Source organism: Metopolophium dirhodum, chromosome 4 (assembly GCF_019925205.1).
Source record: "Metopolophium dirhodum isolate CAU chromosome 4, ASM1992520v1, whole genome shotgun sequence".
Lineage (NCBI taxonomy): Eukaryota > Metazoa > Arthropoda > Insecta > Hemiptera > Aphididae > Metopolophium > Metopolophium dirhodum.
The window spans coordinates 27,396,969-27,413,337 of NC_083563.1; the positions used below are offsets into that span (position 1 = coordinate 27,396,969).

At 28.5% G+C, this 16,369-nt stretch overlaps 2 protein-coding genes and 1 non-coding gene across 4 annotated transcripts; all 3 read right to left on the minus strand.

Annotated features, from left to right (window-relative positions):
* Window positions 1-226: 226 nt before the first annotated feature.
* LOC132943279 (uncharacterized) lies at window positions 227-12,295 on the minus strand. Of its 2 annotated transcripts, XM_061012201.1 has the most exons (7): window positions 12,103-12,295; window positions 11,869-12,009; window positions 3,629-3,934; window positions 1,743-2,133; window positions 1,447-1,676; window positions 1,038-1,363; window positions 227-973 (listed from the first exon to the last, which is right to left on the minus strand). In XM_061012201.1, coding segments are annotated over exons 3-7 (1,296 nt in total). In that variant the 5' UTR covers window positions 3,630-3,934; window positions 11,869-12,009; window positions 12,103-12,295; the 3' UTR covers window positions 227-625. The 2 variants fall into 2 exon arrangements, with proteins under 2 accessions (XP_060868184.1, XP_060868185.1); XM_061012202.1 differs by having other exon boundaries at window positions 11,869-12,295.
* On the minus strand, window positions 9,838-9,909 carry Trnam-cau (transfer RNA methionine (anticodon CAU)). The gene has a single exon. It is a non-coding gene; the product is annotated as a tRNA-Met (tRNA).
* Window positions 12,296-13,312: 1,017 nt separating the features above from the next.
* On the minus strand, window positions 13,313-16,369 carry LOC132943809 (dual specificity protein phosphatase 18). The gene is made up of 3 exons (XM_061012924.1): window positions 16,174-16,369; window positions 15,745-15,979; window positions 13,313-13,807 (listed from the first exon to the last, which is right to left on the minus strand). Exons 1-3 carry the CDS (start codon window positions 16,323-16,325, stop codon window positions 13,598-13,600), a joined length of 597 nt encoding a protein of 198 aa, XP_060868907.1. The 5' UTR covers window positions 16,326-16,369; the 3' UTR covers window positions 13,313-13,597.

Genomic DNA, 16,369 nt, shown 5'->3' on the forward strand with positions numbered 1-16,369 from the left:
GTTTTAACAAAAAAAATAAAAATAATATGTGTTTAGAAATAACAAAAGAATCAAATGTTTTTTACAAAATGTATTTTGTTTTGAACATTTTAAAATAAACAAATCTCTCAAATAAATAATAGTATCAATATTTTATTAAAACATGTTTATAAAATGTATAATTATATATTTTAATCTAATAATTTATTGAACAATAATATAAAATAAAATAGTTATACACAAAAAGTACAAATAATAATTAATAGTCATCCCTTTAAATATTATAAACAAAAACCTTGCAATCATTAAATATGAAGTGGCAAATCATTAAACGTAAAGTAAAACATAAAACAAAAATTCAACTATATTTGACTTAAAATATAATTTTAAACAAAACAATAAAATAAAAAATAAATCTGTCTTTTGAAGCATATAACAAAAATTAAAATTCATACTAATTATAAAATGTGTTATTGTAAATATTTAACATTTTAATAAAACATACAAGCATATAAAAATATAAAAGTTAGGATTGTTAACAATTAAATACCATTTTGAATAAAAAACAGATCACAAACAATAATAATTCAACTTAAAAATGCATATCTAATATGAAGATTTTATTGAATAACTTTGAAAGTGTTACCTAGATAAAGTTTCTAGGAATTCTATGGACTTTATATTTTAAAGTATCAGCAAACATCATTGTTTTGTCAATTTGATGTTTCACGAACATTTGATTACCAATAATTAACAATGTACATTCCAAGTATTTGTTGATGGACATTCCAAGTAAGCTTTGGGCAACTAAAGAATGGACCAAACCTAGTTTTTCCAGCAGTTGATTTAACAATTTCTCCATGACAAGGACTACGTCCTGTTGTAATTGATCACCAACAACACAGTTCTTGTTCGGTATGGGATAATGTAAAATGTCTCGCATGTATGACACGAGTTCACACAGTTCATTTGGAGTAACTTCCAAATCCAATTTCTATAATCAAAAGTAATTTCTTAGTTGTTTTATTCATAAGTTATAATAATATATTCAAAATTACCAATAATAAGTCATTCAACTTTTGTGGACGATCTCTCAATGTCTTTGTCGATATGCAGATCTTTTTTTGTGCACCTTTTGTAATAAAGTTTTTGTTTACTTTAGCTATAAAACCATCAATATTGTCCTCGTCAATGAATAGAATTTCAAGATAATTGAGGCTATTGAAGAACCATTGGTATTTATGTAGTTTTAAATAATGAAGCCACTTAGCAACTGCTCCATCCATTCCTTGATCAACAATCGTCAGGGTGATAAGTGTCTGTGAGTTTCTCACAGGAGTAGCACTTGCAATCATTTCCAGATGGTCATACCCGTAACAATCGACTAAAAACAAACAAAATGTAGATAGTTAAATATTATTTTCATATAAAATATAAATTGTAACTTTATCAATGTTTAATTCTTACTGCTAAAGTGTGGTTGACCACAGGCAGCTTCTGTATTGGTTGATTGCAGCATATTTTGCCAAACAGGGGTATGCTGTTGTTGAGCAGATTTATAAATAAATCGCTGGAAAGGGTCTATTTGTGGAGGTCTGAAATTGTTTCTCCAAATGTTTTCTGTCTTGGTTTCTTTTGGCATATGGCATTGAGTTCTGCTCAACTGGTTTACTTGGCCAATGAGTTGTTTCAATTTCCTAAAAAAAGGTCAAAAAGTTATAAGTAAGTTTATAGATTTGAAAAATATTACATTTTTTACTCACTCGTTAAATATTTTCAAGTTTGATGATTTTCTAATTAAATGGCATATTTTTACTGCTGCTTCAATGTTGGTACCATTTTTAATTGTTTGGTTTAACATACCCCTCAAATTGTACATAAACTCCTCTTTGGCCATGATGTTATTATTTTTTACCATCATCAATGATTCATGAAGCTTGACATACGGATTTTGTGCTGGATTACTTAACCATTTAGCAATTCTATTCGGATCATTAGATTCCAGTTCTCTTCTTTTTATCTCTCTATACAACACTGCGTATATATCAGGACAGTCAAATGACAGATGATCGAGTGATTTGCTCAGACATTCTTGTCTCTCTTTGAATGATCTATACTGCATTAATGTCGTGGCTAGTTGTTTCATTTCGTCCACTAGACAAAAATAACATTTTGTATTAAAAAAATATTTAATGGATATTAATTATATATCCTAGGCCTCATAGAAAGTTCTAGGAGTATACATTCATATATATATATATATATATATATATATATATATGAAATAAATAAATAAATAGGTATTTTTGATTTATAATTATCTCTTAATAATTTTTGGTTTTATGAATTTTTCTATAGTAATTGATAGTTAAACGATAATTAAGGGATATTGAACCAATATCAAAAAATACATAAAACAAGATAATTATAAGTCAAAAATACTTATTTATTAATAGGTGTCAATAATAAATTATGTCATCATTACAACACTGCAAACTTAAATTCATAAAACAATGATAAATGTTGCTACATACATATCACATATGTACTAAGGTACAAAATCATAAGATTTTAATATTATAATATATGAATATGTATAGTTAATAAAATAAATAAATTATAGTACTGTAATAATTAGTATATTTTAATTAATTAATAAAACATTTTTTAAATAAAAAATAAAAATAAATATGAAGATTATTTTTTGTTAATGCTAGTGTGGATAAATAAGCTATATAAATAGCGCAAAAACTAAGATATCTTAATAGATATCAGATTCATTATTTTTATTCAATAAATTATAAAATTTAGGGCAGTTATAAATTTATAATATATATTATAGTAAATATCATCTCATTTAAACATCTTTGGTTTATTATATTTAAAAAATAACCAAAGTAGTAAGAACTGAACTATAGTACATTAGTACCTATTACCTAATAGTCAGTCCTTAATATTATAACGAAAAAATACTTTAAAATTACTAAAAAAAAATTAACTAAAACACACCCTATTTATTTTTCTATCACGTTTCAATTTAAAACTAATGTACCCGACATAGGAAGTATTTTCTAGAGCACAATTTCTTATAATAATGATTAAATTGTTTTTTTTTTTGGTCGGCGCGCGGGCGTTCCCAGTGATTCAAAAATTATAATACGGAATTTTAGGTACCTACGTAAATATAATATTATCCCCCGCGTACCACAAATAACGACATGACACCTCTGATTCCAGTTATTAGTGAGTCCAATTGAATCTATATTATTAAACTCGTGTATTTTTAAGTTATATTAATTTATATTAAATTTCGTTACATTATTATTACCTACCTAATTATTATACAAGTTTCACACAAATATAAGAATAATAAACTATTTTAATATATATTTAATTTGCATTTATAATAACTATTTTGTTTTATAAATGTTTTAAATAATAATGTTTGATTGTTCAATACTTGTTGTTAGTGTATGTTCAATAATTAATATGGAATTATCTATATGGCTGTAATATTAAAATGTTTTAATATGTAATGATAAATCCTTATTTGGAAGTTTCTGTAGGTAGTATTTTATTTATTTATTATTTAGTGATTTATGACTTATAGACTTTTGCACTCATATAATTATAAGATATTAACGCTTACTTGTTGAAAAAATCTTGAAGGTATTCAGATTTTCAATGGACGTCAACGGCGTTTGTTAGTAAAGTGTCGGTAAATTAAAACCAAATGAAGAATCGTAAGATCTTTTGAAAAATACGACGGCTGTATAAATCAACTCCAACGTCAGAACACTGTTTGTTGGGTGATCGTCTGGTCCGGCTAGTCGACAGGTTATTTTTCTCAAATACTCCCTCTTCAAAACCCCACTTCTGAATACGTGGTAGGTAGGTACGTTGACTGTCCGCTGGTGCCGTACGTCTGCATCCCTTTTCGACGGACCTAGGTAGCCTATAATGTACGTACAATAACTGTATTTATGTTTTTTTTGTGTGTGTTAAAGATATCGGTGATTTTATTTATTTCATCTTTTCCAATGTCAATGGTTTTATGTTTTTATATTGTTTTCTGTTGTGTTTATAATATTATATACATGTTATGAATTTTAATAACAGTAATCAGTATCTTGTGCCTTACATAATATGTTCTACCTACGATTTTTATGGTCCTATCCTTTATTTATAGTTTTTACTTTTTAAAAAACTAATAACATTTTTAAATTACATGTTGGTTTGTTGGAGCGTTAATAGTTAAATAATAATTAATAAATGTCTTGGTTATTCGTTAGTTGATTCGTCAGGTGATGACTATCATAGTATATACCTACTTAATTTTATACTTATATGCAAGGCTCGGAACTTTAGGCATTTGCATATTTGTTTAGAATTGAAATTCCAATTTGATCCATACAGTACGTATAATTCAAATACAATTTTTTTGTTCTATAATTTCGCATATTTCATTATTTTTTGTACGAATTCGCATATTTTAGGTTTAAGAACATTTATATGCATATTTCATGAATTTAACGAGAACAATTTTTTTTTTAGATATTGATAGTTTAATAAAAAATATTGGATATAATATGACAGCGAATTAATTCAAAATTAATTAATTCATCAACAGCTATTTTTGTAATGCTCCCTTGTAATGCTATCGGATGCGGCGTCCTATATGGTTAAGTGTGGAAAATCACTTAGGTATTTATACATAAAAAAGATTCACGTGATATGCGCTACGCGTGGTCTCCAAAATTGAAATTGGATGACTAGAAGTATGTTTTTTTTAACAGTTTATTAGTATTATTCATAGTCGCGGGTGTTAAAATATTTTTTTAGACTACTTCCATTGACTTGTGCATGCACGTACGTGTGCTATGGCACATAGTCGGAGCGTTCGTCCGCAGCCGGGTGATATGAAATCTATTGTTATCGAGTTCGAATTTCTTCAAAATTATAATTTTATATTTTCACGTCTTATAGAACCGTACTTACACTAATAATTATTTACGCGACCAACACAAAGATTACGGGCGGCGACGACAAGATTAGAAATTGCCTAAATTGTTCCCCTTAAATAATAACCACTAAAGAGATATCGGTGGGCTTGCGAAACGTAAGTTTTGTTTTGTATTTGACTTCCTATTTTCATCATGATTAGTAATACCTATTTATAAGTATACACATCCGATCGTTTTGATATAAGATGAAATATTTTGGTTTTATCATTTTTAAATAGGTAAGTACTTTGTTTTATATACAACATGTACTATGTACAATTAAAATGTATTTTTAGAAATAATTTAATTTCCCAACATAGTAACCAACATAATTTATAAATGGGACAGTATTGTTATATTTACTTTATTGTAGGTTACAGGTAATGAAAGATCAAGGGACGCGCCGTCCTTCATTGTTATATAGGAACCTACTTCAGTCTATGCCTTTTGTGTTGTCATTCTATAATCTATTGGACGTCGGGTGGCATATTATATATTATTATTAATGATATTTGATTAAGTAAAACTTCAGTATTGAACATTGATTCATATTAAGAAAATATAATATACAAAACAATATATTATATTATTATATAGAGCATGGTATTGTAAGCAAATAAATAAACCAAAATGAATCCTAAATATTTTTATCATGTAAGTTTTGATACACATTTGAATAAGCATTCTGAGTACCCAGTCAGAGTAGAACTCGCTCAACTATGATTTTAGAATAAAAATTCCTATTATAAAATTGAAATATGAGAATATTATATGAATAAGTAGGAATAAAGGACTTCCCGAACTAAAGTCCGAAGAAAAAAAGGCCGACTTAAAAATTCCAGCGAAAAAAAGTCCAAAGTAGGTAATAAAAGTTTACGTATACCCGAATAATAATACATATATAAAATGACGTGTGTAGGTGATTTTATTATGTATATTTTTCGTAAATAGAATATTTTTAGATAAAATAATGTTGACAGAAATATTTTCAGATATTTGGAGGTCACCTTTTTGGACTATCGGCTCCAACCTCAAGACTTTTCGTATAATAGTGTAATACTTCACGGTTATCGCGACTATATTATAACAACTCAAATATTCGATATTCCAATCCGTATTAAATTATATTAATATAATATATAACAATTAAATATATAACATACACAATCAAATTCGGACTGGACACGGAAAATTTGGATTTCTGATGTACAAGTGGGGTTTAACCCTAGTCCCAGAGTGGCGGATCCAGGGGGGGGGAGCAAAAAGAGCACATCCCCCCCCCCCAATCGCCGTAGTTTTTCTTTGTTATACACTGTGTTATAGCCAATTTTTGTACATTTTGTACTTTTGCCCCCCATGGCCCCATGCTCCCCAAAACTAAGCCCTGGATTCACCACTAGTATGGACGTGGATTGCTGGCCATATAAATTAATCAGACTATTTCTCATAATATCATAGCCGAGTGATCAAACCAACAATTCAACGAAACACTGAAGGATTTCATAAACGCAACTCCCAAACGCTATCGAATGGATTCGGAATCTAGATATCAATCTATGATTATTGTTTTACTGTCATCAAATTATATGCCGTACGAATAAATAAAACGAAAAAAGTCAAAACAACATTAGGCTCCGGACATTATGTATATAAATTGATATTTGATAACTAGGAATTCATTTGTCTTTCGATTACCATGTATACGATTCGTTCGATCGATTATAGAAATGTATACATAATATAATCCCTACATCAACATAACAATGAAGATACGGCAAAATATTTTGTTATTTAATTTAAAAAAATAAAGTATTCATTTCCAAGTAATCGAACGTTTGATAAAAAAAAGGTTCTTCATAGACCATAATATTATTATACATATACATATAAAGTACGGCGGTCACATTTTATCATTAGGTACGTCTTCATTGTTCACCTGCCATATGTGTGCATACGGCAAATTACAAAGGGTAACTGTAAAAAAAAAAAGTAGAAAGGTACCTAAATAATAATATCGCGTTTTCAATATTATAAAATTACTCATATCAAATCAAAAACTGAAAAAACCCATAGTAATATTATAACGTATTATATTTTATCAAATGTACAATTATAGTCTGTAACAAATGTATGACATATTATATTACCCTTAGTATTTCCGTGGAAAATCAATATATTTAAATGCCGTTTTTTTACAGTAATAAGTACGGAAATTCTGATTGAATAGCATAATATTCGTTTTTTTTTTCAAACATTTTTTTTTAGGTAAATAAGTTTTTTAAATTTCCAAGATAGCCATTTTGTTGATCGTATAATTTAAAACAGATAAAAAAAATATTAAAATTTTACGAAAATCACCCAATTTACAGCTAATTATTATTTTGAATTTCTAAAAATAATAGTTTTGTTATCTATGCATACGGCATTAGCAAAATACGATTCACATGCTTTAATCAGAAATTGGAACGCTGATATTTTTTATGACAGTATTATCTAATTATTAGTGAAAGCTTTCAATTTTAAGATTAAAAACTTAAATTTTTAATAACTGTATGTCAAAATTCATAATAATCCCAAAAAAAATAATTGTTTTAATAATAAAATTTCTTTTTAAATCTGACAAAACTAATACATACCTAATTAAAGTTTTGATTTTAATAGAAATAATAAAATAACAATAGAATAATTTATAATTATAGAATAATATTATATAATAATACATATTATAGATAGGTAGTATATATTATCTATGCATGAACCACGATGGGCACGATAGTATTACTTGCATTATAGCCTATAAAGATTCCTACGTTTCACACTTCATGTGACTATGGTCCATGTGTCATACTGATATGTATCTTAGAAAGTAGAGACGATCGGTGTTGGCCTGGTATTTAAATTTCCCCGGATGGCGGATGCAATTATACGGATGGGCCCCCAAAAATGTTATTCGATAAATTGATAAAAAGTGCTTATAAGTATGTAGTACAAAATATTATATTTTTTTAAAAGTACCTTATTTAAAATACACATTTAGGACTTAGGTCAACTACATAGTTATAATAATTTAAATAATTATTTATAATTCTAAAATTTTTTATAAATATTAGTAGGATTATACAACTTAATATTTTTTAATGCGATTCAAATTGTGTAATTGATTTTTTTTATATCAGTAATTTTTGATAAAATGGTAATGGTATTATTAATTATAATGCGGTATAATATTATATTATACTAATATTCAATATCCAATACATATAGTACTATCGGGGCCCCTCAACACAAATACGGCCAGGGTGTTCGCATTCGCTGCCTGAATCGCGGTAAAAAGTCCGAATAAAAAAAGTCCTAAGAAAAAAAGTACTAAGCCTAAAAAGTCCGGTATATTATATTATAATATACATAACAATATTTAAAATAATTTATTTTAAAAAAAATTCAATGATTATAATTATGTACTTAAAATATAATATATTATAATGATTTCTTAATTAAATTCAGTATTAACTATCGTTATATAAAATATAATATATTTAAAAAAAAAATCAATGATTATAATAATTATGTACTTAGTATCATTACCTATATAAAAACTTTTTAACCACGGACTTTTTATGCCTAGGACTTTTTGGTAGTATACCTCGCTACCTAAATATAGCAGCTATGGCCAGGCCAGAAGACTGGAGACGATGCTTTCTTAAAATCTCCAAGAATTTAAAAAAAAAAATATTAACCACATACACGATACATTAACGCCCTAACTATTCCTTATTAGTTATTAGTTCATATATATTATATTTAGAATTTAGATAGTTATAATAATATGATTTATTGATTTAGATTTTAGATAGTCCCGCCTGTGAAAGGCAAGTTGAGTTTTTATTTACAATTCTATATACCTAGTAGACATGTTAACCTAATGTACATAATAATGACGACCGTATTATTTGAGATAGATACCATTGAATATTGATACCTATAAATTATATAAGTAGTCTTAAGATTTGCTGCACAAGGAATTTAAAATATTTAAATTATGGTATAAAAAAATTAAATACCTTTTATTATTTTAGATAAAAGAATTAAAGAACAATACTAATAAAATAAATCAGGCATTCATCATAGAAAATATCAATCAAACTAAAGCATAAGATCCAATTGAATAGTAGGTATTAATTAGAGTTAATCTCATATATTGTTGAAAATGAATTACTTACCTAACTATATAGAAAATAATTAGTGATATATAGTACCTATAAAGAAGTTTCATCAATAACATTTTAGATTTGTGTAAAAAATGTTATAGGGCCAGTGATGGTATGGTATAAGTGACATTTTTACTACAGCAAATTCCTTCATTATATTATATTACATTAGTCATTAACTATTATTCTATTTTATTTATCAAGCAATTTAACTACCTTTTAAGCTTATTGGACATACATTGTATTTGTATATACCAGGTATATTTGATAGATAGGTAGCAACATGAAAATTATTCGGTAGGTATCTATCAGTATAAATATTATGAAAAACGAATTTGAACAACGGAGTATTCTGAAACTCATCCAAATATACAGATCGGTGTATGAAAATATCCACATAACACATGAGTTCTCACAAGATTCCAAAAAACCATATTCCAAAAACTTTTCTGCATACGGGTACGTAAATTTCGCAGACACAATCAATACTCAATCACAGCTCCGGTAAGAATCTAAGAAAATGAGAATGTCGGAAACAAAAAATTAAATATATTACATAATTTAGTTTACTTTCCACATAAATGTGGAGCCTTCGGCGTACAATACTACTAATATGTATTATGTATACGTATATAAAAAATAACGTTTAGCAGAGCGTGGTTTCGATCCACGGACCTCTGGGTTATGGGCCCAGCACGCTTCCACTGCGCCACTCTGCTAATGATGAATGTGCGTTTCGGTTTTATAGATTATAACAACTAATAAATAAACACATTTCAATACCCACATCATATTATGCTATTACATATTGTTGCCAGTTATTATACATATATATATTTATTTATTATATCTGTAAGTGGAGCGGTACCTTTTTTTTCTTTTCCGTGGTATCGAGAAGACGAGAACCAGAGGAGGAATCGCGTTTAGCATTAGGTACTTCTCCTCTGGTTCCTATCGTTTATTGAAATAAACAAAACAAAACAAGTAAGTTGACAACAATATCATTAATATTACACACTCGCGACCTGACAGGCTCTCCAGGCACGGCGCCAAGGGGGGGGGGGGGAGAGATGGGGCTCCAGCCCCCCCCCCCCCAGAAACAGTTCGGCCCCCCCCACCACTGAAAAATATGTACGATATAATAAAGTCATAAAACATTATTATTAAAAGAGCTACCTACTTCAACGAATTTATGAAATATACTTTTTAAAAATTTTTAATTTATGAAAATACTTTCGTATTTTCTAAGATTTGTGTTAAAGTTTTTACCGTTATAAAAACTGATATAATAATACGCGCGTGCGACGCGGCGTTTCCATGTGTCAAAATGCAACGTCTGACATACAGTCTATTAGGAAATACCTATTTATATTTTATTTAAATAACCTCATATCAGTATTTTGTTGAAAAAACCTTAGCCCATGTAAAAAAAATATTTGCCCCACTCTGCCCCGCCTAGAAGTGCCGTAGTGCCGTGCCTGAGGCTAGTGTGTGCGTGTCTGTTCAGGGGACAGGCCTGGGGGGAGGGGCTTACAATCACGTTATGAACAATTTAAGGAAATTACGAAATTACGGTGGTGCATCGGCTTGAGTTTCGCGGTCCGGACTTCACAACCCGGCTGACTAGCCCATCGCGGTCTCGAGTTCCCGTTCCGTCCTACTTTGTATTATTTATAATAAATAAATAATTGAATATTTATAAACTTTTGTGGGATGTAAATATATTCCAATAATCCAATCTAAATATAAAATATTATCTAATACTCACCAATTACCTACTTTAATTTATCTTTTTATATTCATTTTATATTTTATCAATTTACACTAACGCAATAATTATTAATTACGATGATTTATTTAATAATAATAAGTATTTAATTTTCAACTGACAATCAAATGTGAAATGTGTGATGTAACCAATAATAGTCTAAACTTTTATGATTGGCTGATAAATTTCGAACATTAATTGATAATAAGAATTATATTTTAGTTTTCTTTATTCATTTTATTATTCGGTTCTATTTTGACTATTAAAATTTAAAACTGATGATATTTTATACGGTTAAGTAAGGTTATTATTCAATTATTTTTGTTGTATTTTAATTTACTTAATTTATTTTGATACAATCATTCAATAATAATTATTTATTATCTATATTCTATCATTAAAACTATATTGGTCGTTTCATTAAAAAAAAGGTTTTAAAATAGTTATTTTGAATTTAAATAAAACGTTTTACATGTATTACATTTATTTATTTTATTTTTCTAAAAATACTTTAGTATGATACGTTGTTGGCGTAGGTAATAAACATTTTTTGACGGAACATTGTCATAATCCGTTGACTATTATTACCTATTATCCCACTCACAGTTGATTTTAATGTTAAGTAAATTAATATAAAGAAAATAATACCGTGTTACATTTAAGTTGACGTTATGGATGACAAATCGGGTAAATGTACCGAACCATTACGTATAGGTATAGTATATATATCTGCCGTTCATTTGATTAGACATGAACAAAAAAATTGCGTGCAACAGTGACGTAATGGAATGTTATTTTCCGTCACTGAAATATCATTCACAACGCCCAAACTACACGACTATTGCCAAAATGTACCGAAACTAAAATGAAAGATGAATATAGCATTTCATAGTCCCAAAGTAAATTTTACCTTAAATTGCTTGTATGAATTTCGTAATCTAGCGAAGCAATTTTTTTAGTGAATCTTGTTCTCATCGCCCGCGTTTGTTGTGTAATATGGTGCAAAAAAACTCCGTCAAATCTAATCTAATCATCCGTTCCACAGTACTGGCTGAAAATAACACGGGGCTCTTATACTTCGAACTATAGCTATCCAAAATGTAAGCATTTGTTTAATTTTAAAATGCAGCATTTGAATACTTACTTCTTTGATATTTGCTTACGAATCACAATGTCACATACACGTCTTAATATTGACTTCTTCTCGACCTAACGAAATATTATCAATTGTCATCAATTGTCCTATAACTTAAAAATCAACTGTAGAAAAAACTGTACCGTGGACCGTGGTACACGTAAATCGGGATTTATAGCATACCAAGGTAACTATATTTCACTTAGAAAAATTAAAATCGTAATATTAATCATTAATCGACACTGCCTGCATGCTGCATAGTACATATATAAATATAATAATCATATATAGGGTATATTATTCCTTTGATTTAAATGCTTATGTGATAATGCTACTAAATATGTTAAATAATTTATATTAATGTACTACTCAATTTATATACCTAATAGGAATTTAGTTTTTTTTTAATTCAACTAAATATGATAATATTATGATTTATGACCTACTATAATATTATCATCACTATAAGTTATTCGGTATAGTCGATTTCACTAATAATTATTATTAGTAAGTATTTGATTATTTCTAAATTTATAATTAGCATAAGCACTAGGCTGTGCCAATCACTAGTATGTACTATGTACTATATATAGGTACATAAAATAAACCTTGTACTTACACATATCTATGGGAAGCTTATAATACCTATTAATAATACATGTTTAGCCCAGTTTAGGGAACTAGAGGAGTACTACGGTGAAAACAGTACTCCATCGTCGTCAGTTCTAAAAGGAGAAAAAAAAACGAGTATTTAATGTTTAAATATAATAATTTAATTAATATTTACAGCATTAAAAACGTTTTTTTTTTTTAAAAAATGCAAATTGTACATTACAGCAATCATTGAGTAGGTACCTATTCAATATAATTTCAGAGCAAGAATCTACCTACTAAATTGGTATAATATATTTAGATACTTTTTTAGATTATGAGTGTAGCAATAAACAAGTTTCTTTTATTTTTTGATTTTATATAATAACATGGGTATATGGGGTACATATTGCATTGATATATAGTTTGCGCTAAGGTGAGTAGAGCGAAACGATAATATGTATCTATAATACAGATATGGTTTAGGATTTGTTAAATCAGTTAAATGGATAGTTTTTATTTTAAAACGTTTAAGAATTGATTAATATAGTATTTAAGTGTTATGTAAATGTTTTGTCTATGTGAAACATGTAACGAACTATGTGAAGGAAATAAAAAATATAAGTCGTAAGTACATTGAAATTGTATTCTACATTATTTAAATGTTGTATATTTACATTATTATTTATTATAAATAATAGAATAGGTACCTTAAGTATAAAATATATGATACACATCCTGTAAATTATACAATGATAGAAATATAACATTTACAATTTTAAAATTTTAAACAAAAATTTTAATTCTGTAGGAATTAAAACATTTAAAAAGCTTACAATACTAGCTATATAATACAATAATAATTTATGTTTGGAATGATTTTTGTGTATTATAAACGTTATTTTATTTGCTGCTATTCCTCTCTAAATTTTCCTTCGAATTCTATTAGTTGACTTATAAATCCCGTATTTGGATTTATGCAAGGTCTGCATTTGGCTACGTGACGATATGCATTATTCATGGTCATACCACGATATTTGATCAAGTATGCTATGCAAAAAGCAGCTGATCTGCTCACTCCAGCTGCACAATGTATTAATGTTGTGCCTCCAGAAATATATTCCTACAACAAAATAAAACATACCGAATGTGTTGTTAGTTATAAATATTATGTTTATTTAATTTAATAACGTTTTTTTTTTTTTATATAATTCCGGAATTAAAATTATTATTTAATGTTGCAATTTGTAACTGTTGGAATTATGGCGTAGGTACCTATGTTATTTGAAAATAATTTTGCAATAACTAATAGTTTTGTTTTTTGGACATCCTGAAGTTCCGTCAGATAGTTAAAACGGAAATAGAACCTTCCGTTTCTCACGGTTACAGCTTTATGCCATATTATGCACATGTCTGTTGTTTACTTCTAAATTAAGCTGGCGTACAAGTGTTACCTGCCGATTCTTCCTATGCATTTATAAATACACCCAATGTTTGTTTTTTACTGGTCGCAATCCTATAAATATCTACCTCTTGATTTTCATTTTTTTTAAAGTTTCTGGCAGAAACTTGTCAAAAACCGTTGACAGTCATTTTTGTTTTTAACTGACAACAGCTTATTTTCCGGTTTTTAGTGCGTTTTCTTTCATGCTTGTTTGACGGGCCAGCGGCCCATAGGAATTGCATACCGGGATGGGCGCCAAGCGATTAATCCTACATGTTCCCTGGCCTATATTCGATACTCGCAAATGTATCATGTATGTGCACATATTTTTGTTTATATATATATATGTATATCCGCTAAGGTAATTTTGGTAATTTGTATTACATTCTAATTCGACTCCTGTTCAATGATTGAATAAATATTTTTATAAAATAAATGGGATAGTTAACATTTAAACATATAACTATTTGATAGTGTTAAAATATAAAATTTATTATAAATAGTTTTAGTTTATTTTATAGTTGTTTTTATTTGTTAACTTGTCCAATCATTTTTTAAATGAAAAATAATTTAAGTATTTAATGATAATTCCTTGTTAAAGCAGAACTACTAAACACTTAAACAATAATATATATTATGTACCTGTGTTATTCTATATTTATAATTTATAAAAGACATAATAGGACAATATAGATGGCATTGTTATCAAATTAAAATAATTTTTATTTTTTGGAATATTAATTAACATTTATTTTTCTGAAATGAATAAATTTACCTAATCATAAGTAAGTACGTAAATTGATTGCAGTATATATGTATTCCATTTTACACATGGGTAATAATTAACAATGCTGTTGAAATATGGACAATTTATTTTATTATTATAGCAGAATTGTATCATTGTTATTATTATTAATTAAATTGAAAGTTAACAAATTCATAAAAATATTATGTTAGGTTTGTCGAATTGTATGACACATGACTCAGTCACTTGGATAGGTACCGTTAGCACTAAAAAATGTATACTCATCATTTATTTGATATAAGCTTATTAATTTGGTGTCGGACTGGAACTCCATTCGGAGTTCATATTTTTAAATGGTTACAACTCTATTTTTAGATATGTAGTATGTACATAATCACATATTTTTTTCATTCCCATAAAATAAGAAAATATACATAGATAATAAAAATGCTGTTTAAAACGTTAATATAATATTGTCATTTAAAATCGTATACGTTTAACGTTTAAAAAATATTGACGTAAAATCTAACCTCCTACAATAGTTTTGGGCTTGTTCAATAGGTATTATAAATGTAATCCATTATCCATAATGTATAAATTATAATATGTATTAATGTATTATAACGTGCGATAAATTGTGTTTTACATTTATTGATGCTCTCGCTGGAGTGCTGGACAGAGTATAGTGCATTTTGCATTCATAAATAAATATAACATAGGTATAGCTATAAACTTTACGTAGCTATAGAAGTTGTTTGAATTGTGGAGAGTGTTTTGGTCTGAATCGTTGAAAATAAAATTCGTATGCCAGCATCATCAATATGAATAATAAGGGTAGGTAGGCATATTGCATTACATAGGTATATTTTACCTGGTGTATGAGATCGGTAACCGTGTCCATGTGTGGTCCGAGGTCGGTAACCACGGTATCCGCCACAGGTACCTTGTGGTACCTGTGCACTGTATCCGGTAAAGGCGTGTCGGGCAGCTCGCCGGCGCAATTGATCAGGCACGTTGGCCGGAGCGCGGCCACCGTCTCTTTGTCCGTATAAATGGACAGAGCGCCACAGAGGGCCAGTCCCGGACAAACGGGAGACACGCTAAATCTATATAGGTAATAACAATAACATCACATTATTAATACAATATTATAATAATATCGTTCGATTGTAATCAAAATCTTAAAACACCAAAAACGCTCGCACAATTGGATTCGTGTTTTTTTTTAAAAATAAATTTTTGTTTTTGGCGGGAAACACTTTGCGGTGCATTATAATAGTATTTTTGTAATGTTACTCACAAGTCCGATCTGCCGAGAACGATTGCGGCCCCGCCGCCGTTGACGGGCACCCTGTTATTGCGTCGGTCATGCAGCGGATCCGCGGACCGCGACGAATACCTGCCCAGTAATACTGCGGTGCTGGCCATGGTGTCCGCAGTCGGCTGTCTCATTCGAGAATGCGGATGGACACGAGCTTTTATGACACTCACTCCAC

What these genes read in the sequence shown, in the direction of transcription:
- LOC132943809 (XM_061012924.1), bottom strand. Translation starts at nt 16,325, where the DNA reads ATGAGACAGCCGACTGCGGACACCATGGCCAGCACCGCAGTATTACTG. An exon ending in GTTCTCGGCAGATCGGACTT is followed by an intron (nt 15,980 to 16,173) that starts GTGAGTAACATT and finishes TTACCTATATAG; the next exon opens with ATTTAGCGTGTCTCCCGTTT. An exon ending in TTACCGATCTCATACACCAG is followed by an intron (nt 13,808 to 15,744) that starts GTAAAATATACC and finishes ATTTTGTTGTAG; the next exon opens with GAATATATTTCTGGAGGCAC.
- LOC132943279 (XM_061012201.1), bottom strand. An exon ending in AACTTGAAAATATTTAACGA is followed by an intron (nt 1,677 to 1,742) that starts GTGAGTAAAAAA and finishes ACCTTTTTTTAG; the next exon opens with GAAATTGAAACAACTCATTG. An exon ending in AGTTGAATGACTTATTATTG is followed by an intron (nt 974 to 1,037) that starts GTAATTTTGAAT and finishes TTTTGATTATAG; the next exon opens with AAATTGGATTTGGAAGTTAC.